The sequence below is a fragment of the Sorex fumeus genome, unplaced genomic scaffold (genome assembly GCF_029834395.1).
Source record: "Sorex fumeus unplaced genomic scaffold, SorFum_2.1 ptg000048l, whole genome shotgun sequence".
NCBI lineage: Eukaryota > Metazoa > Chordata > Mammalia > Eulipotyphla > Soricidae > Sorex > Sorex fumeus.
Window position 1 is genome coordinate 13,297,979 of NW_026606105.1, and position 23,542 is coordinate 13,321,520.

At 42.7% G+C, this 23,542-nt stretch overlaps 1 protein-coding gene across 1 annotated transcript in view; it reads right to left on the reverse strand.

Moving 5' to 3' along the window:
• EXOC4 (exocyst complex component 4) overlaps positions 1-23,542 on the reverse strand; it is an 850,139-nt gene that overhangs the window by 156,870 nt on the left and 669,727 nt on the right. Inside the window, exon 12 of the mRNA XM_056124006.1 lies at positions 20,088-20,224. Coding sequence (XP_055979981.1) covers positions 20,088-20,224 — 137 coding nt within the window. The remainder of the gene's footprint in view (positions 1-20,087; positions 20,225-23,542) is intronic.

Here is a 23,542-nt window from a genome sequence, read left to right on the forward strand (position 1 = left end):
AAAATATGGTCCTCAGCAATTCTCAAAGGCAGAAAAGACATTTAATTATGAAGGAAGTGCTAGTTAGTTGGGTACTACCCCTTTGAGGCTGACTAAGGATTTGCTTCTCTTTTATAGATCCATTGGCTTTCCCTCTCCCAAATATTGTTATTTTTGTATTATGCATTCTATTATTTTTGCTGTCTCCAAGTAATTTTAAAGCAACACTTTTAAGGGGCAGAATATGAGGCGAGATAGCACAGCGGGTAGGGCGTCTGCCTTGCACGCAGCCAACATGGCCGACCCGAGTTCGATTCCTCTGCCCCTCTCAGAGAGCCCGGCAAGCTACCGAGAGTATTCGATATGCCAGACACAGTTACTTATTTATTTATTTATTTATTACATTTCTTTGGCTGTCAAATGCTTGTTGCATTTTCCATCTTTCCTCCAGATACGAGTTTTCTCCTGTGGTCTAGTTTACTGTTGTATAAATTCTGCCTCCATGGGACCTGGTCTCTGAAAAAACACCCTCCTCTACATGCCCTTCCCCTCTCACCTCCACCCCCCGCCCTGCCCCTCTGTGGTTTGACAAGGTTAGTCTACAGTGGACTGCATTTACCTTTTCTGGATTGTGTGGGGTTTACTAGTTCCAAATGTTTTATGTCTTTTTCCTTCCTTATACTCAGCTTAAAAATTTCTCTCCCTAAGTCAGGTTAAGGATGTAGCTCAGCAGTACAGCATTTGCCTTGCATGTATGAGGCCCTGAGATGGACTCTTGGCACCACAAAACCAAATCAACAAAATCCTATTCTCTTCCTATGTGGGTAATGCAACTGAAAATTCTTGCATTTGTCAGTAGTGTCGATTCCAGTTTCTTTCTGGGAACTTTTTTTTCCTACTTCAGTCTGGTGGCTTATTCTCAAAGCCAGAGTCTCCTGGTTCCATTCATGAGTGAACGAGCCCTTTGCACAAGTTCGGCACAGATAACTCTCCCTGTGAAAATAACATCACTCTTTGGGAATCTGAACTCTGGATGGTAGCTTCATATTCCCTTCATCCCCCATCAATTCATAGGAAAGTTCTAATACCAAGGTGATAGTGGTAGGAAGTAGGTTCTTCAGGAAGGTCATGAGGGTTAAATCCTCATGGATGGGATTAGTGCCCTTAGGATAGCGATTCTGGGGTCAACTCCATTCCACTGGATGACAATACAATGAGAAATCTATGACTCCGAAGAGAGCCTCACCTGAGACTTCCAACTTTATGATGTTGGCTTTCCAACCCCCAAAATTCCAAGAAATAAAATTTTGCTGTTTATAAGGCCCAAGTCTGTGAGATTTCTGTATAGCAGTCTGAATGGTCCAAGAATCTCAGTAAGAGGTTGTGAAGCCTTTGTGGGCCGCTCAACTTCAAACTTCAACTTTCTCTTCAACTATAAGACCTTCATGTTTTCACCTGGGCTTTCTATGTGTTATAGGAGAAGGGGAGATAACTCAAATGAGGAAAACCTGCCATGTGCAGGGTCCCTACATCAATTCCAAGCACTACATGGTCCCCAGAGTTTACGCAGATGTAGCCCCAGGAATCCCCAAGTAGTGCTGGAAAGGCCCCACATTTTTTCTCTTTAGTCTTTGGGCCACATCCAGTGATGTCCTGGCTCTGCACTCAGGAATTCCTCCTGGTGATGCACAGAGGACCATAAGGCAGGGCAGGAATTAAATCTGGGTTGACCACATGGAAGACATGTGCCCTACCCACTATAACATTGCTCTGCACCCCCTGCCCCTGCCACCATTTTTTTTAAAAAGAATGGGACTTCCTAATTCAATTACCTCCATTCTTTGGCTCAAGTCAAAGTTTGGTCTTAAATCAATCGCAATATTGATAATTTGTTACATTCAATATTCCAACATCAATCCCCCAACCATTGCACCTTCCCCACGACCATTATTTCCACTTTTCCCAACCACCCCTCAAACCTGTTCCTAGGAGGCCCTTCACAATTTATTTTACATTGCTTGTTAGAAATAATTCGCTGATAATGATCAAAAATATTTCCTTAGAAGAAAACTGTGAAGATTGTTGTATTTCACCATGGAGCCCTTAAGCCCTTCCTGTATTTAATTATTTTTGGTGTTCTACATGACTTAGAACATTATGTCTCATTTTGACATTCTCATCTCATATTCTGATGACTCATAAATCAATACCTTTAGGGCTGCTCTCTCTTCCATTGAGAAAACCAACATATTCAAAAAACTCACCAAGAACTCTAGTAAAAGTGACTAGCAGCGTTTCAGAATAAAATGAGTCGAAAAGAGTTTCTGCTTTATCCACCTCTTTCTCTGCCACTAAACATATAGTATTCTCTACTATGGTCAACAGCCCGATGCGGCATCCAACTTATTATTCAAATTAGAAACTCAGAGTCATCCTAATCACCCATATGCACTACTGCCTGCCAATTCCTCCTCCCTAGTATCTTAGAAATCTGTCATTTCCTGTCCAGATTCACTGCCACTAAACTATATTTAGACCCTCATCATTCCTCACTTGGATCTGGCAGTAACCTTATAACTGGGCTTCTTGCCTGGAGTTTCAAGACCATCAGTTCAGCTCACCATGCCAGTCAGAAGAGTCATTTTTTCCCCCTAAATTAAAAATACAAACCCATTCTTAGAACTCATAATTACCCAGAAGCCCAAGCCCAAACTTAGCCAAGAAAGGGTATCTCCCTTTTCAGCTTCATCTCCTGCTAATGCTTTTCATCCTTTGTCTACGATTGTTCCTAGAAAAACCCAGTCTGTGTTGGCAGAACATACCCACAACGAACATTCTCAGGTTCTTTGAATCAAGAGACTGCTCTGCTTCTGTTTCCTCTCCACCTAGAAAGCCCTTTTCTCGTTCACCTTATTTCCCTCTACTAAGCAAGCATCTCGTCAGTTCTTCCCTCTCATTATTGCCTCAGTACCTTTCTACCAGGGGTGTTTAACCTCTGCCTGCACACTGGGCTCATGGGGGGGGGAGGGGAACTCTGTTGTAATGTTGTACATATACTGTGGTGTTCACACACACACACACACACACACACACACACTTTTTTTTTGGTGCTAATAATGGTACCTGGCAGTACCTGGAATTATACTTGGCATGATGCAATGGTGTCGGAATCAAACTTTCTGCCTTGTAGACAGGAAGCAGAGGCATTACCACAGAGCCACATGCCCAGTTTCCTTAGCTGGGAAAGACATCCAGGACATACCCAAGTCCAAATCAACCAGAATCTCTGGCTGGGGGGAGGGGTGTGATTTGGCAAAAAAATGTTCATGTTTCCCAGGAGATTCTAACATGCAGTCAATGATGAGACACATGACTCACATACATGGCTTTTTTTAAATTGAATCACTGTGAGATACAGTTATAAAACTTTCATGTTTGAGTTTCAGTCACACAATGATCGAACATCCATCCTTCCACCAGTCCACATTCTCCACCACCAATGTCCCCAGTATTACTCCCTGCCCTTTCCAACTCTCCCCCTGCCTCTATGGTAGACAATTTCCCCCACATTCTCTCTATACTTTTGGGCATTATGGTTTGCAATATAGATACTGAGAGGCTATCATGTTTGGTCCTTTATCTACTTTCAGCACACATCTCCCATCTCAAATGATTTTTCCAATAGTTATTGACTTAGTGATCCTTTCTCTATTCCAGCTGCCTTTTCCACCAGCTCATGGGACAGGCTTCCAACTATGAAGCAATATTCCTGGCCCTTATGTCTACTGTCCTTGGGTGTCAGTCTCATATTAATACATGGCTCTTCTTTCTCATTGGACTTAGTCTACATCCTTTCATGCTGCAATTCCATCCTGGATAACAAGTTCAGAGGGTAGAGTTTGTTTCTCATAAATTCTGTGTCCTGACTATAATACTTGGCCACTTGGAAAATCCATAAAAGCTGATCTGGAGAGAAAAGCAAGTCCATTTTGGTTATAGCAGGGTACTTATTAAACTAAAACCATTTCAATGACATTTCTTTACTTCTGCTCTGTATTTAGAGTCTTAGGGGAGTGGTCAAGCTGTTGACATTTTGACCAAATGACACTTCACTCTGCCATCCTCTGGCCACCCCTCTATGAATTCAAATCAGAATAATTTTGTCCTTCTCTGAGCAAAAAAAGTGCAACAAAGTCCCAATTCACAAAACTAATCAGCTTGGGGGGATTAGTGACAAGCCTTCTGCTTCAAGTCCACACATTCCTAGGTTATTTTTAATTGGAAAATCTCAGACTCTATGAAGATTTTGTTGATTCTGATGATCTGTAATAACAGCTCCTTTGAAAAATCAAAGAATAAATGCTCTTCCACATATTCTCCATGATTTCATAATCAGCACTTTTCCCCTATAAAATGAGCTGCACAAACTATGTTCCAGAAATGATTCTGTCTCAGTAGTTGTCTTTGTCCTGTAAGCCAGGCACAGTACTGGCATTTAAGAACAACATTTTTAATACAAGAGAATATTTAGGGACATATGGAAATTATTTTTAAAAACTTAAATTTCAGTGTCCATATGCAAAAAGAACCTGGTGATTCAATCTGCTCCATAAAGATATTAGTCCAAACCCACTTGATCTCAGCAACTAAGTCTTTGATCTCATTGATGCTAGCCTAGATCTACCCAAAGGTAGTTTGGGTCTGTAGGAGTAAGATGGTATTTGTGTGTTTGGGGATGCCACAAGTTTTTATTTCCACAAGGAGTGAAATGAAGGGCTGGAGCAATAGCACAGCAGGTAGGTCGTTTGCGGTTCAATTCCCACCATCCCATATGGTTCCCTGAGAACTGCCAAAAGTAACAAGAGTAATTCCAGAGCGCTTGAGCAGGAGTAACCCCTGTGCAATGCTGGGTGTGACACAAAAAGAAAAAAAAAAAGAATTGAAATGAAACATAACCAGAGCTATGGGATCCTCTGTTAAAGGTACTCACTTATTTATTTATTTATTTATTTTTGCTTTTTGGGTCACACCCGGCGATGCTCAGGGGTTACTCCTGGCTCATGCACTCAGGAATTACTCCTGGCAGTGCTCAGGGAACCATATGGGATGCTGGGAATCGAACCTGGGTCGGCCATGTTGGCTGCGTGCAAGGCAAACGCACTACCCGCTGTGCTATCGCTCCAGCCCGCTTTATTTTTAAAGGTACCCACTTTATTAACAGATACATTTCTTTTGAACCTTGGCCCAATTTAATCAATATCACATTTCTTCCTTTGATAATATCTGGATATTCTCTATTTATTTATATTTTGAAGTGCATAGGGTTTCTCTTGGCTCTGCATTTAGGAATTACTCTTGCTGTTGCTTGGGAAACCATATGGAATGCTGGGGATTGAACCCAGGTCATGTTCGTTCAAGGCTAGTGCTCTACCCACTGTACTATCTTTCCAGCCCAGTGCTGCTTTATTTTTAGAAAGCGATCCAAATAAACTACAATCCTGTTCTCAACAATAAACTATTAGTGAACTTTGGAATGGATACCAACCCCAAAGGCAAATCTCACCTTTAAAACGCTGACTTTGCTGAGTAACATACAATGATACCCTAATGGGAATTTTCCGTTCAAATGATAGTTTCCACCCTGCCCAACCATGTTTATTAGATGATCATTTGATGATAAACCAGATTGCCTGGGCATTCCAAACAGCTTCCATCATTGAGCACTAAACCTCCAATAATTATTCCACAAGAGGAACGGGGTTAATCACCACCACCAGAACCCTAATCTACTAATTAATTCACAGCTCAGTGGGCCACAGGCGGAGCCATCTGTGAAACTATCTGTACCCGTTCCCAGGAGGAGGGGGACACTAGGTCTACCTCTTGGAACAGGTGACAAGACTGCCTGGAGAAAGGGCCACCCTCGAGACACAGCTGAGTGAATTTCATTCAGGAAACATCTGCTGGTGTCGGTTGGCTGTGATGTGCCTTGCTACCTCTCTGGAACAGTTGGGGAGGGCCCCTGTGCCTGTCCCCAGATGCAGCCGGGGTGCTGAGTCTCATTAGGTAAACATCCAGGGGCAGGTGGGGCTAATTGAATTCCATTGCCTGGTGGCAGCCAGGGCACAGCACTCACTTGCCCAGACCTGAAGCTTTCAGATGCACTGAAAATGAGGAGCCAAGCTAGACCCCTGAACTTCGGACGAGACTGGGCCCAGGGAAGCCAATATCACCAGTGTTTGGCTGTGAATGACTGACCCCTCTCTAGGGTCCAATGCAGTGCCCAATAGCACAGGGATGAGTGCAGTAATCTGGTGCAGTGCCCAATAGCTCAGTGATCAGGGCGATGATTATGTTCTATGCTCCTCCTCACGGATAGGATTTTGCTTAGTTTACTCACTTCTGAACCTAGAGCCATAGATTAATGCTGAAGTGCTTAACGAATAACTGCTGAATGAAGCGAGTAGCAGCTTGAATGAATTAATGAATTATAGGCCTGAATGAAGCATGCAACATTAGGGAAGTAACACAAAAAATTTTTTCCTTTGCCATCTTATTAGTGAATATTAGCAATAACAATAATGCATTACTTTAAAGTAAAAACATCACCCAGCAGCAACAATCACTGATAATACTGGCTGACACTGACTTAGCAGTTACCCTGAACTCTGCACACATAAGTTCTGATACCTATGGATCCTGAGAACAATCTCATGTGGGAGGGAGGTAGATACCCCATTATTCCCATCAACAGGCGTGATATGGAGGGATGGACATTAAGGATAGACATTAAGTTGTCATGCCTGTGGCCTAGAGGTGGATAAAGATTCACCTGGATAAAGCCCAGATCAGCTGTTTTTCCATTCATGTCCCTGCCACATCTAATTTCTATGGAACCTTGCTGAACCTCTGTTTTCTCATCTGGAAAGCTGAGGAAAATCTCTTCAAAACTACCTTGGTACAATCAGCTAAAGACTATAAATAGCATGTTAGTCCTCAAGGGCCGGTGTACTGAGTGGTTATAACTGCTGATTGGTAGACCAGTCTGAGACAGGCTCTGGTCTGCAGGTGGAGAAAGGCACGAGAATGTGTCTACTGAGGTCCTGGCCCAGTGATGTTCACTTTAATGTTTCAGATTTCTATTCTATGCCAGGTTGGTATCACTCAGCATCCAGGTGACAGTGGCAGGCTATGCGAACAGGGAGAAATAAAGGGCTGGTGACTTGTTCTGCAATTCTTGGTTAGGAGAGCAGCAGATGTGTGCTGGAAAAGAAAAGTTAGTGCCTTCAGCAATAAGCAGCAGGGAAAGTTCCAGACACCTGCTGAAAGGTGGGGATAATTATGTGGGGGTGTGTGTGAGGAAGACAAAAAGATACTGGAACTTCCTTCTAGAAGCTCAGAGTTAGATGCCCCCTTCTATGTGAGAAAAATCTCACATTTGCTTGGGGCACCTTGGGAGCCGGGCACCACACACATTTCATAAACAGTCTTAAAATTAATCTATATTAAGTAAAAATTAAAATATCAGTTCTAGATAATTCACTGAGGTGGGGCTATGAGGAATGACATAACATAGTTTGAAGAGGCAAACCAGAAGATGGGCTTGCCTGGAGCCTGCCAAGAATGGCCCTGGCAGATGCCCTTGGCTTTTCCGAAGTTCAAAATCATTTAGGTTGGCAAAGGTAGCAAACCAATTTGAGGAGGCGCTCATTCCTCCCTGCCCTTGGGTTCTTGCAATTGAGTTGTCCCTATATATGCTGGTGTCTAGTCCTTGCCATTGAACACAATGGTGCCGGCGAGATTCTCTTAAATAGCTACTTGCTCAAGTCACCGTCCTTGTCAAAACCTATAGTATTTCCCCTCATATGGGAGGTTTTGGTCACTCTTCCCATTCCGACTCAAATTAAAGAGCCCAAGTGAGTCATTTACTTTCCTCTATCTTTCCCCGATTACCATACCCATCCACGCTATCCCGTGGTTTGCCTGTCCTGTTACACCTGTGTGGCAGTTCCCTTATTCACTCATCAAACCTATGCAGGGCTAACAGGACCCCTGGCTCCATGTGAGATCTGGTTCCTGCCATGCGGTGATGGCAGGTTCATTCCTCAGTTGTCCTTTCTTCGTACTGCTGTGAGATCTCATTCCTCTAGGCAAGGGTGAAAGGCAGGAAGTCCCTGGGGCCGGTTTCCTTTCTCGTAAGAACACTGCATTTGGTGGGGTTACCTTAAACTGAGGAGCTTCTGCACCTCAAAAGATACAGTGACCAGAATACAAAGACAATCTACAGAATGGGAAAGGATATTCATCCAGTACCCTTCTGATAAGGGGTTGATATCAAGGATATACAAGTCCCTGGTTGAACTCTACAACCCTAACAGAAAATGGGGAGATGAAATGAACAGAAACTTTCTCAAAGAAGAAATTCAAGTGACCAAAAGGCACATGAAAGAATACTCTTCATCTCTAATCATCAGGGAGATGCAGATCAAAACAACAATGAGATATCATCTCACACCACAGAGACTGGCCTACATCTTAAAGAACAAAGCAACTGGTGTTGGTGCAGTTGTAGGGGAGAAAGGGACTCTCCTTTACTGCTGGTGAGAATGCCGACTGGTTCAGCCCTTTTGGAAAACAGTATGGATACTTCTCAAAAAATTAGAAATTGAGCTCCCATTTGACCCAGCAATACCAATTCTGGGAATATATCCCGGAGTTGCAAAAAAGTATAATAGAAATGACATCTGCACTTATATGTTTATTGCTGCACTGTTTACAATAGCCAGAATCTGGAAAAAACCCGAGTGTCCAAGAACAGATGACTGGTTAAAGGAACTTTGGTACATCTACACAATGGAATATTATGTATTTGTCAGAAAAGATGAAGTCATGAAATTTTCATATAGGTGGAAAAACATGGAAAGTATCATGCTAAGTGAAATGAGTCATAAAGAGAGGGAGAGACAGAAAAGATTGCACTCATTTGTGGAATATAAAGTAACAGAATGGGAGACTAACACCCAAAATTAGTAGAGATAAGTACCAGGAGGATTACCCCACAGCTTAGAAGCCGGCCTCACATGCTGGGGGGAAAGACAGCTCAGATAGAGAAGGGACCACCAAGTAAGGGTGCTAGGAGGGCCCACTTGGGATGGGAGATTCATGCTGAAAGTAGACTACAGATGGAACATGATGGCCACTTAATTGCAAACCACAACACCCAAAAGGAGAGAGAACAAAAGGGAATGCCCTGCCACAGAGGTGGGGTAGGTTGGAGGGGTAGGGTGGGGGTGGTGGGAGGGATACTGAGATCATTGGTGGTGGAAAATGGGCACTGGTGGAGGGATGGGTACTGGATCATTGTATGACTGAAATGCAAGCACGAAATTTTGTTTAGTCTGTAACTATACCTCACGGTGATTCACTAATAAAACATTTAAAATAAAAAGGAAAACAAAAAAGAGCACAGCATTTGGGGCTCATGGCAATCTCTTTTGGCAGAGGGAAAGATGTTCGACTGTGATTCTCTACCAGATCCAACACAACACAGAAAAAGCGCCCCCCTGCTTCCCCAATTGCTCCACAAACCTGTGCTAAATTGGAATAGATAGACACTTTTCAAAACACAGTGATTTCCCATCCTGAAATGGGCTATTTTTAGGATGCATGAGCTCAGGGCAAAGAGGCCGAGGGACAGGGGAGAACTGGGCTTGTAGTAGGCGGCTGAGGACTGGACCAAAGTGAGGAAGAGGGGGAGCAGCTGATTAGTCCTTTGTGCTGAAAGGGGTGTGACTAATTAAGGCAAAGACTCCCAGTCCCCAGCTCCCTTTCAGGAAACCTCTCTTTACCCGAGGGGCAGAACATGACATCATTAGAGAAGTCCTTTGCTCTAGAGCGAGAGGCTTGCACGGAGGCGAGAGGCGTTTGCCCTTGCCTTTGACCTTGTCTCAGATCCCTCAACTCCGGGTGGGGGGGCTTGGGCTGTCCTGATGGACCGGAGAACAAGTGCACGCACAGCAGAGGGCATCTTAAGCTCAGGGATTTGATGGTGTCTGTGAAAGTTATCTGCTGAGAAAGAAGCGACTGCAGTGTCGCCCCGTCTCTCTCCCCCCCCCACCCCCATCCAGTCCATCATTTTGGATCATTTGAATTGTATATGGCTTTCTATTTAAGTCAGTCATGTGCTGGCAGAGAAACTAGAACATTTCCTGTTTTTCCTCTCGCTGTAATCAGGATTTGGCTGTCCAAATTAGGACTGCCCTAATTACTCCACAGCAGGTGCCAATCCGGGGGAGGGCAGTAGATGGGAAGAGAGGAAGTAAGGACACATTGGATCTTTGGATTCATGTGATGAGAAAACATTCCCCCCCCCAGTCTGTGAAACTTGATTAAGTAATAAGCATCAGGCACCATGGGGTTCTCTGTGTGTGTGTGTGTGTGTGTGTGTGTGTGTGTGTGTGTGTACACAAGTGAGTGGTGTGCACTGTTGTAAAACAATCGTAAAAATCATTTTCTATTTATTTCCCCCTTCAAAAACTTTACAGAATTACTGTTCCCAACCTTGAGATGAATCTGTCCTTGGCTTGATACTCTTGGTGATCACGGTATGTCAAGAGGCAGAAGCAATGGCTATATTCCAAGAAGGGGATAAATGGAGACAAGTTTGGCTATTTGGACAAAATGGTACACTACCAATGACAGAGACTCACTTCCTACGTGCCAGACAGACCATGTGAACAGAACTACTCCTCTCCCAACCTACACCAAACCAGTACTCCACTATGCATTACTTCCTACACCTACTTGTTCGGGAAAACCATTGTTTGAGTCATCCAACCTCTCGTCTCCAACATCAGTAATTGTCTCTCTTACCTAAAGAATTTTCCCCACAGACATACTTGGCTTTATTTTTTTCTACTTCAAATAACCCATAAAACATCCATTAGTATTGCCATTACCGGATAAAATTATTGCCATAATTCTCTAACACTACCCTCATCTTTTTGAAGGGAAGGGAACTTGACAATACCCAGCAAGCAGTACTCAGAGCTTACTCTTGGCTCTATGCTTACGGGCCAATCCTGGTGGGGCTGGGGTGACCAAATGTGGTGCTGGGAATTGAACCTGGGTCAGCCAGGTGAATGGCAAGCACCTTACCCACTGTACTCCCTCCCACTACCCTATATTTGTGTTCCCCTTTAAAAAGAAATGGTAAAATATTTGCCTCTATTTCTAATTTCTCTACTCTTGGTTTCTCTTTTAAGTCCATAACAATCTAGCTTTCACACCTTTTAGACCATGGAAACAAACCTTGTAATGATCTCCAGTGACACATTATTAAATTCATCCATCGGTCCCATCAGAATTCAGTATCCCCCAACAGCTCACAAGGTTGGTGGGCCCTCTGTTGCCACTTGGAACATACTTCAAGAGCTTTGCTTCTCTTGCTGAGTTTACTCTCACTGGCATCCCTCCTGTCCCTCAAAAATGTCACACAGGTGATGGATGCAGCTCAGTGTAGAATACCTGCCTTCCAGGTGCGATGCCCAAGGTCAGATCTTAGCATCACCCTCAACAAGTGTCATCTAGATGCTTGCCTGAGAGCCTTTCCCACTGCCACAGAACTCTTTCCAAATAGTTTCTGTAGAGGCTGGAGTGATAGTACAGTGGGTAGGGCTTGTGCCCTGCAAGTTATCAACCTGGCTTTGTTCTCGGGCATCACATATGCCCCCAAAATCCTGCAAGAGTAATCCCTCAGTACCGAGCCATGGGTAATACCTGAGCATTGCTGGGTGTGACCCAAACCCAAAACCCAAATATCAATGAATCAATCAAACAAAAAATCCAAAACAAAATAAAACAACAACAGAAACCAAATAGCTTCTCAACCTCCCAAACTTCTTTAAGCCTTTCCTCAAACCTTAATTGGACAGGGACAATGGGGAACACCCTAATTAAAATTACAGCGTCCTCTGAAAATCTGAAATCTATTTACCTTGTTCATCAGACTTTCTGCCATACTTACTACCATCTGAATTCTTTTGAATATGCTTATGTACTTACATGTTACCTATTTTCTCTTTCCTTCTTCAGTAAGATATAACCCATGCTTCCAAACCCCGACCCCCACCCAACAAAGCAGTATTTTCTCTGTTGGATTTGTATACTACAAACTCTTATGTAAGAACTCATTTGCTGATTGACAGAAATCCTAGAAACCAAGTAAACAAATTGCTTTAAGGTTGGAGTCATCAACTGCATCAACAGTTACTCAAAGACTATTTAGGCAAGTTTAATAAATTTAGTCAATGATTTTGAAGGAATGGCAACAATTCAAAGCAAAGACTCCCAGAAAACCACTGCCGGCTAATTCAGAGGTACCCTGGCAGACTGGAAAATGCCCGAAAACAAATGCTGTGATGCTTACAAAATAAAAAAGGTCAAACCCAGAAATTGACGGTCAAAATTTCCAAACAGATGACTACTGAAAGTCTCTGAACAACTAGGATGTGGAACTCACTAGAAGCTAGGAACTGTATCACAAAGTACAAATGATACAGCTTTTGTCTTTCTGAACTGAATGGAAGAAATGGTAAACTTGGCCAAAGGTCATGTCTCCTTCTTTCCAAGGGGAATCTGTAAACTATACACAAGAGTTTTATAGATGAGGCAGAGCAGGGAGCAGAGGACTTCTAAAACAATGGCCTGGAGAACCTCCATTGTTCACAGCTATCTTATACCTGCCTGCCTTGGGAATGGACCCAAGGGAACTCAGAGGTAAGGCCAGCCAATTAGGGGCCACCAGAAGAAAATGAACAAGCCTTGTGAGTTTTTTTTTTTTAAACAGAGGGCAAGTGATGGACTATGGTTGCAATAAAATGAAGGATAATAAAAATGCTTGTCATCGGGGATTGCCCTGCCACAGAGACAGGGGGGATGGGGGGTTGGGGGTGGGAGGGATATTATCCATGGTGGTGGAAAATGGGCACTGGTGGAGGGATGGGTATCTGATCATTGTATAATTGAAACCAAAGCACAAAAAATTGTAAATCTACAACTTTAAAAAAAAATAAAATAAAATAAAGGGAAAAAAAATTTAAAAAAAAATGCTTGTCATCTCCATCACTGTTCTATCAAACGAGTTGTGAGTCCTTGTGTGTGTTGGCGGGGGTAGGGTGAGGGGAGGGGGTAACTAGTTTGCTATAAATAGCTCTATGGGCCTGAACACTTTAAACAACTCTAGAAGGAAATGACTAGTATCTCCCCCTTTTCTGGATAGTGCAACTAGAGCACAGAATGCTAAGTAACTGTTCAAGGTCATATAAGCAGCAGATGGAGAAAACATTACTCATACAGGCTCTGGTGCTTGCTATGGAGTTAAGTTGCATCGTCAGAAAAACACTTGAACATAAGAAGTTTGAATAATATGTAGGTATCAATCTCAAAGATATCTCAAGAGGCAGGTCCTGCAAATTCTCAATGTGGGCCTATCAAACATATAAAAATTATTCTTCTTAAATTTAGAAAAATTAAAAATGATTTTTGGCCTAGGGGCTGATACTTGGCTGTGATCAGGGATTATTCCTGGGTCTGCATTCAGACAATAACTCCTGGCAGTATGCAAGGGACCATGTATGAGGTTAGGGATCAAACCTGGGTCATGTGTAAAGCAAACACCGTATCCCCTGTACTATCTTTTTGGCTATCTGGCTATAGGATTTTTTTAAAGAAAATATGGTTACAATAGTGTTAAGTTTAAAATATTGATGTGTTGATGAGAAAATTTAGGGCACACCACGAAAATACCCATGTATTTCCTCCCCTTTCACTCTGCCATCGCTGGTTCCATTTCCAATCCCTTCCTCCAGTCCTCAGTTTGTTAATAAATTTTGTATTCCAAGGTCAAGTTGCCAAACATTTTTGAATGGCACACACAAGAAGAAAATATTGCATGTAACATCAACAATGACATGGAATTTGGGGGAATAAACTCTTTTGATGGTTGAATGAGGATTCAAGAAAATCTCAGTAAACTGAAATGTGAGCTAAAACCAATGCTACCTTTAATGGATAAACATGAGATATTGAATGCAGGGGTAAATGGAGACGTTACTGGTGCCCGCTTGGGCAAATAGATGAGTAACAGGATGACAAGTGATCAAGTGATATATAAGCATAAAGGGTAAAGCTACATAAAACTGGGTTTTATATTGTTTATTTTATATGGCTTAGAGATCTCAGCCTGCTGGGATTGGGACTGGGCCTCCTCCACCCAGATTCCCCCATCTTCCAGTAACTAGGCGTTACACCCACCAACTAACCCCAGCACCTTGTAATCCCATTAACGGTCAAGACCAAGAGACTATAAAACCAAGCTCTTGGAAGAGAACAACGCAGAATCTCCTACCCCTGCACCTGGCTGTCCTCACCAGGGCCTCTTGGAGGGGGGTCGGTTGAGTTTCCCTCCCTGCCCCGATCAGAGCCCCAGCAGCTGAAGACCTCTGAAATCCAGCCACAGTCATACTTAAGACCACACTCCACATGCTTGGATAAGTCTCACGCATGAAGGAACCAGCAGAGGAACCCAGGTCTGCAGGACCCAGGACTGAGATTTCCAAACCTGCTCGGATCGGGACTGGGCCTCCTCCACCCAGATCCCCCATCTTCCAGTAGCTAAGCGCTGCACCTACCAACTGCCCCCTGGTGCCGTGTAATCCCATCAACGGCCAAGATCCAGAGACTATAAAACCTAGCTCCCGGAGCTCTTATTGTCTAGTTCTTGCTCTCGAAGAACTCGGCAGGCTACTGAGAGTATCCTGCCAGCGCAGCAGAATCTGGCAAGCTCCCCGTGGCGTATTTGATATGCCAAAACCCAGTAACAGTGATGGGTCTCATTCCCCTGACCCTGAAAGAGCCTCCAATGGGGCACTTGCTAAAATCTCAGGGCTAGGACGAATGGAGACATTACTGGTGCCTGCCCGAGGAAACTGATGAACAATGGGATGAAGTGACAGTGACTGAATACAAGGTAAAAAAAAATATCTCCACAAATATCCACAAAAAAATATCTCCACAAAAAAATATCTCCACAAATGTCCTCCCATTGTTCATCGATTTGCTCTAGTGGGCCCAGTAATATCCTCATTTTGAGACTTGTTGTTACTGTGTTTGGCATATTGAATACGTCACGGGTAGCTTGCCAGGTTTTGCTGTGCAGGCGAGATACTCCCAGTAGCTTGCCGGGCTCTCCGAAAGGGGCGAAGGAATCAAACCCCACTTGGCCAGGCTGGCTGCGAGCAAGGCAGATACCCTACCACTGTGCTATCGCTCTAGCCCCCTCCACAAATACAGCATAGAAAAATCTAATTTCCACTGATATTTCTTTTTCTATTTCCTATTACTATTCAGCCAGTTAATGGTCACAACTGAAAATTTATTATTTATTTATTGTTGTATTGGGTCCCAAATCCCAGGTTTCTTGCAGTTTCAAGTGGTAGACTTGCAACTCTACCACTGAACTACAACCTCGGCTCACATTGATCTTTTCCTTTTGTTGGTACTGGAGGAAGCTACAGCCAGTGATTTTTCAGGGCTTCCTCCTGGCTCTGTGCTCAGGGTCACTTCTAAGGGACTTAGGAGATCATATGCATCATCAGGGGAATCAACCTGGGTCTGACGGCATCAAGGCAAATGCCTTACCTGTTAGACTATCTCTGTAGCCCCTACTGACCTCTTCAGCACCTCTTGATCATCCCTTCCCCTCCATTTTTCCTTCTTCTCCTTGACCTCACTCACTTAATATCTCTCTCCCCTCCATCTCCACACTCCTGACTTTCCAATCTATTACACAAAATGTTTGAAAAAACTATGCCAAAAGCCTGCTACCTGAACCTGTTGCCTCTTCTTTTTTTCTATTTCCCCCACAATCAAATTTAAAAAGGCCAAGTTCCTTGAGCATGGCATTGAAGACCTTTCATTTTTGGCTCAATCTCCCATTCCCAAACCCAAGAATTCACTGTTGGCTCTTCCATAGCCTAGCTCCCTTTCTTCCTTCCTATAACTCCTTCAGTCTAAATCCCATCCAAGTCCTCTGTATCCTTCACAAGGCCTAGTTCATTTCTACCACAAAGACTTTCTTGTTCTTAAGAAATTTCTTCCTCCAAAGCATGTCATCTTTACCTCTCTTACCATATTTTCTGTCATAAAATGATGATGTTATGGATATACATGTCCAATATCTAGTTCCTGGTTTTACTTCCTATCATCTACCAAAAAAGTAGCAGTGTAGCACTGCACTGTCCTCCCACTGTTCATCGATTTGCTCAAGCGGGCATCAGTAACATCTCACAACAAATTGTGAGACTTGTTGTTATTATTTTTTGGCATGTCGAACATGCCATGGGGCTTGCCAGGCTCTACTGTGCATGTGGGATACTCTCAGTAGCTTGTTGGGCTCTCTGAGAGGGGTGGAGAATCGAACCCAGGTCGGCTGTGTAGCAAAGCAAATGCCCTACCCGCTGAGCTATCACTCCAGCCCACACAAGTTACTGTCACTGTCACTGTTCACTGTTCTCACGTTGTTCATCGATTTGCTCAAGAGGGCCCAGTAACATTGTAAGACTTGTTGTTACGGTGTTTGGCATATCAAATACATCATGGGTAGCTTGCCAGGCTTTGCCGTGAGGGCGAGATACTCTTGGTAGCTTGCCGGGCTCTCCAAGAGGGGCGGAGGAATTGCTGGAGCAATAGCCCACACAAGTAAATATAATAAAATAGATTTATATTGCTTTGAGCACTCAATTAAATGGAAATCAAAGTAACAAAGGTAAATTTAAAACAATGTTCTCAGAGTGCACATAATTGTAAAATAATAAATATTTCAATTAGGTTTTAATACCTAAAATATGCTCTTTGAACAAAGTCAGGAAAAACACATGAAATGAATCCAACTGGAAAAGAAGCGAAACTAAACTGTCATTATTTGTGCATGGCACGATAACAAAGAAAATCATAGAATCTATGAAAGAAAGCCGCTACTAATTATAAATGAATAAAATAAAATGGCAGAATAGAAAAATAACATTTCTATTAACAAAGAGTGATTTGAAAAAAGGACAAATACGAAAAGACTCTACCGGAAAATAAAATAAAATATATCATCTGATTTGCATTTGGTAGAACTGACACTAGGTACAACTGGTGTGGAGTTTGGTTTTTAAAAGTTGAAATATAATTTTCTAATATATGTTCTGGTGGTCCATAAATCCCTGTCATAAAGGACACAGGAACTTTCACCATTTTTATTTGAATATACTTTAAAGGCACGCACTTTGAATAAAAATATTCTTTCTACAGTTTAAAATCTCCCTTAGCTTCCTATATAATTTAAGCATGAGTTAAAATGGTTGTGAAACATAGAATTTTGGAATATTATAAATCTTAACACCTTTAAGCCACTATTATAACTAGCACTGTAGCACTGTCCTCCTGTTGTTCCTCATTTGCTTGAGCGGGTACCAGTAACATCTCCATTGTGAGACTTGTTACTGTTTTTGACATATCAAATATGCCACGGGGAGTTTGCCAGGCTCTGCTATGCAGGAGGGATACTCTCAGTAGCTTGCTGGGCTCTCTGAGAGGAACGGAGGAATTGAACCCACTAGGCTGCATGCAAGCAAATGCCCTACCCACTGTGCTATCGCTCCAGCCCAATATTATAAGTATATCCATTTAATCACAATAACATAGTGATTCATTACCATGTTACCACCATTTTACATTAAAAAAATAAATGTATATGAATAAATTTTTCTTCTCGAGCTCTGTATTTTTCACTTTCCTCTGTACCACTTCATTCTTCAACATAATTTGTCCCGGTGGAATATATCTTTATGCCTGAAAGTTTGTATTAGTTTTTCCTTCAATGGCCATTGTATTATTCAGTACAGCTGATGGTACAAAAGATAATTATTGATTACATGTGTGAATTTGTTATCATTTTTATAAATTATAAATGGACCAAATGAGCTAAAGATGAGTGGCAGCACATCTTTCTCTGATAAGGATCTGTTTCTGTGCTCGTGGAAGTAGTACTTAGTACTGGAACGAAAAAGGGTAAGCACTAATCTATGTTGCATTTCCCAGCTGGGTTAATCTTCCCGTAACCCTGCTTCTTGAATCTCTTACTATACAATATAAAAATTTCCAAGTCTAATTCTTCAAGATACTGGCCAGGAAGAGATATGAGAGGTAGGAGTAAGGGGTCTGCTTGCCTTACATGTAGCCAAGGCAGGTTTGATCCCTGGCATAGTATATAGTTCCCAGAGCACTGCCAGGGGTCACTCCTTAGCACAGAGACAGGGCATAGCCCCAAAGTACTGCTGGACATGTCCCCCCTACTCCCGGGTCCCCCACCCCAATAAAACATGCACTGTAATTTGATTTTACTTTTCCTATTCAAGAGGATCTCCTTCCACCTTCAAATAGGAACTCTGATGCTTTGATCAAACTTCCTTCTTTCCTCCTCCTTCTGAATATCAAGTAACTAGCTAGAGCTTCTATTCCACTCCTGAAATGCCTGTTTGTATTCTTGTCACCACCCCAAATCTCATTCAGCTTTCTAGGTCCAGCACATAAATCACCTTCTGTGAAACTTATCCTGACTCCAATCACCTTCTCTCGCTGGTCTTTTATTCCTTCTGCTCTTATCTTCTGCATTGTGCTAGCACCATATGATTTTGTACTGCACTACAGCTATCTATCCTTAATTATATATCACATACACAACGTGTTTTATTACACGTCCTTTACTTCCCTAATGGTTTCAGGTCTTGTCAACCAGACCATAATTTGTTACTATTATTAGCTTTTTGAGAGGAGTGCTATGATCTTTTCTACTAGCCCAGAGAGAGTGTTGAACTCGAGAGAAAAGGAATCAGAAAAGGAAACTAGAGATTTTCAAGTTCATAACAGTGGTTATTAATTTCCATGGATGCTGAAAACAGGACTCTCTGTCCTTTTGTGACCGTAGGAAGGCTATAGATCTAACACCAGGATTAAGACATTTGTAAGCATAGAAAGGAAATCATACCGCAAATTATTCCGAGCGACTAAGGATAGGAAATGGCTTTACTCTAAAGAGCACTGTGGCAGGAGGGGCTGACCAAGACCCAGATCTTCCTGGAGAAGGACAAGTCTGATGATCTAAATTTTCCTAAATAATTATGACTGACATCTTTTCTAAGACAGGCCTTTTTCAAGTTTTTTACAAGTAGTGACTCCTATTGAACAGTTTTTTTTTATGTGACACAGGAATACAAAGCAAATATTTACTGACAGCAAATCATAAATTTCAGAATAAATTTTTCATGACCTCCAGGTTCAGTGATATGATGCCCCCCAGGGGAACTGCAATCCACCTTTTTAACAAGCGAGGCACTTAGTGACCTTGTGGCATTCCAAAACAATGACCCTGTCCCATTATCCCTTTCTTTTTTTTTAAATTTTATTATTATTATTATTATTTATTGAATCACTTTGAGATACAGTTACAAAGCTTTCATGTATGAGTTTCAATCATACAATGATCAAATACCCATCCCTCCACCAGTGCACATTCTCTACCACCAATGTCCCCAGTATACCTCCCCTTTCCCACCCTCCCCCTGCCTCCATGGCAGACAATTTCCCCCATACTCTCTCTCTCTACTTTTGGGCATTATGGTTTGCAATACAGATACTGAGAGGTTATCATGTTTGGTCCTTTATCTTTCAGCACACATCTCCCATCCCGAACTATTCCTCCAACCATCATTGTCATAGTGATCGCCTCTCTATTCCAACTGTCTTCTCCCCCAGCTCATAAGACAGGCTGCCCAGGACAGTAGACACAAGGGCCAGAAATATTGCCCATTATCCCTTTCAATTCCTCTGTTGGTGGGACTAGTCCGGGACAATGTTTATGGCCCAAGTACTCATCACACCTTTGGCAAGGTCAATGGGGGTCCTCTTTCAATCTGGGATAGCCTTAGGCTAAGGAAGCAACATCTACAATGGGAGCCCCTCAGGTTGTTGTAGGGATGCTGCTTAGTAACTCAAATTTGACTTACTTGTAGGCCACAGTGCAGGTATCCGTGTACTCCTGGAGCTTCACGCACACCATGTTGAGGAACTGATCCGAGTAGGCGCTCAGGTCGTGCATCAGGTTCATGAGGTCCTGCACTGTCTTCTCCACGATGATGGTGCTCTAGGAAGGAATAAGGCCCACAAAAATCCATGAGCTCATGTACTCACCAGAAAGGCGTCAGGCATGGAAGGTCATGATCCCTTAAGATACTTTAGTGTTCTTGGAAACACGGGATATTAAAAAAAAAAATTAAAGCAAGAGAGAAGTAAATCTCTTACATGGAGCTGGTCTTCCAAAGACCCAAGAAAGTATTCTTTAGTGTCAGGATGTAGGTCGGGGCTTTTCAAATGGATTTTATGAAATTCTCAGCATCCCTGAGATCTCTGTTTATTTATCTTTTAAGCAAGAAAACACATATTCAGTTGGAGCCAGAGGTATGATTCCCAGGTATGATTCCCAGGTATGATTCTGGCCTTTGAGACAGGTAGTATAAGGGAAAAAATAATGACAGGAAAAATCTTCCGTGATGTGCTTTCAAAGTTTCAAAACCCTCTATCTAATGAAGAACAAAAACTTAACATTTGTATTGTGCCTTATAGCCTATAGAATGTTTTCCCATACACAGCATATGCTATCTCCCTCAAGACTCACATAATAATCATGATCATCATGAATCGTTTATTGGGTTCTCACAAGTGCAAAGTACAGTGCTAGGTCCTCTAAGTGCCTCAGCTCTTCTAATCCTCTGGACGTGCCTTATCTATCAAGTGAATCCTGTCCTCCTCATCACCACGTTTAAGGATGAATTAGGCTGAGGGAAGGAAACAAAGAGATTGCTCTAGGCCTGGCTCTCTTTCCATTATTCTGCCTCTGAACTCGGCTGTCTCTGTTTTATTTTGTCTTTGGCCTACAGTAATGTCATTTTCTCTGGAGACCAATGTATTGGTGTTGTCACTGTTTCTAGAAACACTGTCCAAATAGATTCACACCTATTATAAAACTGAATCAGAGGGGCTGAAGAGATAGCACAGTGGGTAGGGCATTTGCCTTGCACGTGGTCCACCCAGGTTTGATTCCCAGCATCCCACATGGTCCTCTGAGCACCACCGGGAGTAATTCCTGAGTGCAGAGCCAGAACTGACCCCTGTGCAATGCTGGGTGTGACACAAAAGAGCAAAAAATCAACAGCAACAACAAACTGAATCAGAGATCAGAGAAATATGCAAGGGGAAAAATATCAGCCCATCTTACCATGATGGGACCATGCAGGAAGCCAGTGTTTATCCCTGGGAAGGAAATGGAAATGGGTAACCTCCCATATCTCTTTTTTTCCAGCAGCTTGACCATCACCCTCACAAGCTGCCTCCAGTGCCAAATAATCTCATCAATGGCCATGACCCAGAGACCCAACAATTAATCTCTTGGAAGAGAATGAAGGATGATACACCACAGACATGTCTCCATGCCAGGCTGTTTCATTTGGGACAACCTGGAGTGGGGTGGGTGAGTATTCCTCCCCACCCCGATGGAGCCAGCCCTGGCAGCCAAAAACCTCCAGACTCAACTGCCGCCATGCTCACGGCCACTCTCCGCATGCTTGGGCCGACCCTCACCCATGAGTGAATCTATTCCTCCTGGGGTATAAAGCAGAAGGTAACCAATCTTAGGGGGAAAATACATTTATAAAGATTTATGTACATACACACCTACAAAGTTCAACCTTTAACAACATGATACTAATCTCTCATGGAAGGGCTTAATGTCTCCTGGGTGAAACACAACAATCTTCACACACTTGCCTCTAAGAAACCATTTTTGGATCATTTTTAGCGAATTATTTATAACAAGCAATACAAAATAAATTATTTGGTTCTGCTTTGGGGTTAGGATGAAATATGGTGGCAAGAATGTGTAATGGTGATGGGATTGGTGTTCAAATATTAAATGTAATCAAATATTGTGAACAACTCTATAAAAATAAAATTATAAAATAAAGAATAACATGTTGATATTTAACATAAAAGTTGTTTTCGCTACCTGATAAATTCATGAACAGTTTCACTGCCACGAAAAATAAACATGTATTATGTATTAAACGTGTACCTCCACTACCCAGCCGCTGCCACGCTCCAGGATTTTCTGGACGCTCGGGGCGAGACTCATGTATGACTGAAGCCCCACAGAACAAGATAAGCAGAGCTCTGGGACCTTGGACTCCAGGCTCAATGGACCCGGGGATAGAGATCATCTGCTTGCTCCCACCAACCACAGGTGACAAAGGGATTAAAATCAGGAGTCCCACCCTACACTGCCCTATCTGTTTCCACCAACTGTCAGAGACCCAGGGATTGGATTGCGCACAGAAGACCAATCCTACCCCTACCTGTACCAGATAAATACCTCAACAGCAGACCTCCACTACCTCCATCACTCTACTACTCAGCTGCTGCCATGCTCCAGGACGTGAAGTGGCTGCGCGACATATCATAACACAAATTACCCATCTTCCAGAATTGCCACACCATATCTAATAGGGTTCAAATATGGTTTGAACCATGGGAACACCTACAAAGGTGATTAGAAGCCACCCCAAAAGACTCTATCCTTCTCAGAGAGCCTTGCAAGCTACCGAGAGTATCCCGCCTGCACGGCAGAGCCTGGCAAGCTATCCGCTGTGTATTCAATATGCCAAAACCAGTAATTACAATGGGTCTCGTTCCCCTGACCCTGAAGGTGTCACCAATATCACAGCGTTGAGAAGGATGAGGAAGGAGAGGTTGATAAAATCTCAAGGCCGAACTAGGCTGCCAATTAAAATAGTCACATTAAAAAAAAAAAAGAAGCACATGCACTACAATCTAAAGCTTTGGGCTGAGTTCTCTCCACCATTATTAGCTCATGATTCTTCCAATAAGAGCAGCATTGCATTGGAGTAAATATTACACACATGCTTAGGAGCCTGAACCCTTTCGGCTAATAACTGGCTAGTTAAATATGTCTGTGCTTATACAGAATTCCATAAACTATGGAAGACTTAGCCATAAAAATTAACATTGAAGAAATTTCTTTCTGTGGCTGTGACCTAGGAAAGAGCAAAAGGTATATTATTATGTCTACAGATGACGGGTACAGGGTTTGGGCGAATCTTTTTTTATTTTTAAATTAAAAAGAAAAGGTGGGAGTGTAGTGCTTTCTGTCAAGACAACACAGGGTCAGCCTGAATTATGAGTCAGCATGTGCACGTTAATTCGAGAGGGTTTGTTTCCAGAGTTTTCTTTCCCTCTCCTCTCCAGCATCCTTCCCTCCCCACCCCCACCACCTAAATGCACCTCCAGCTCTTCTTCTGCTCCTCCAAGTAAAATAATCAGAAGGAGAAAAGGTGAAAAGGAAGGAGTACTTGCATCCTATAAGGTAAGCCCCACACGAAACCAAATTACA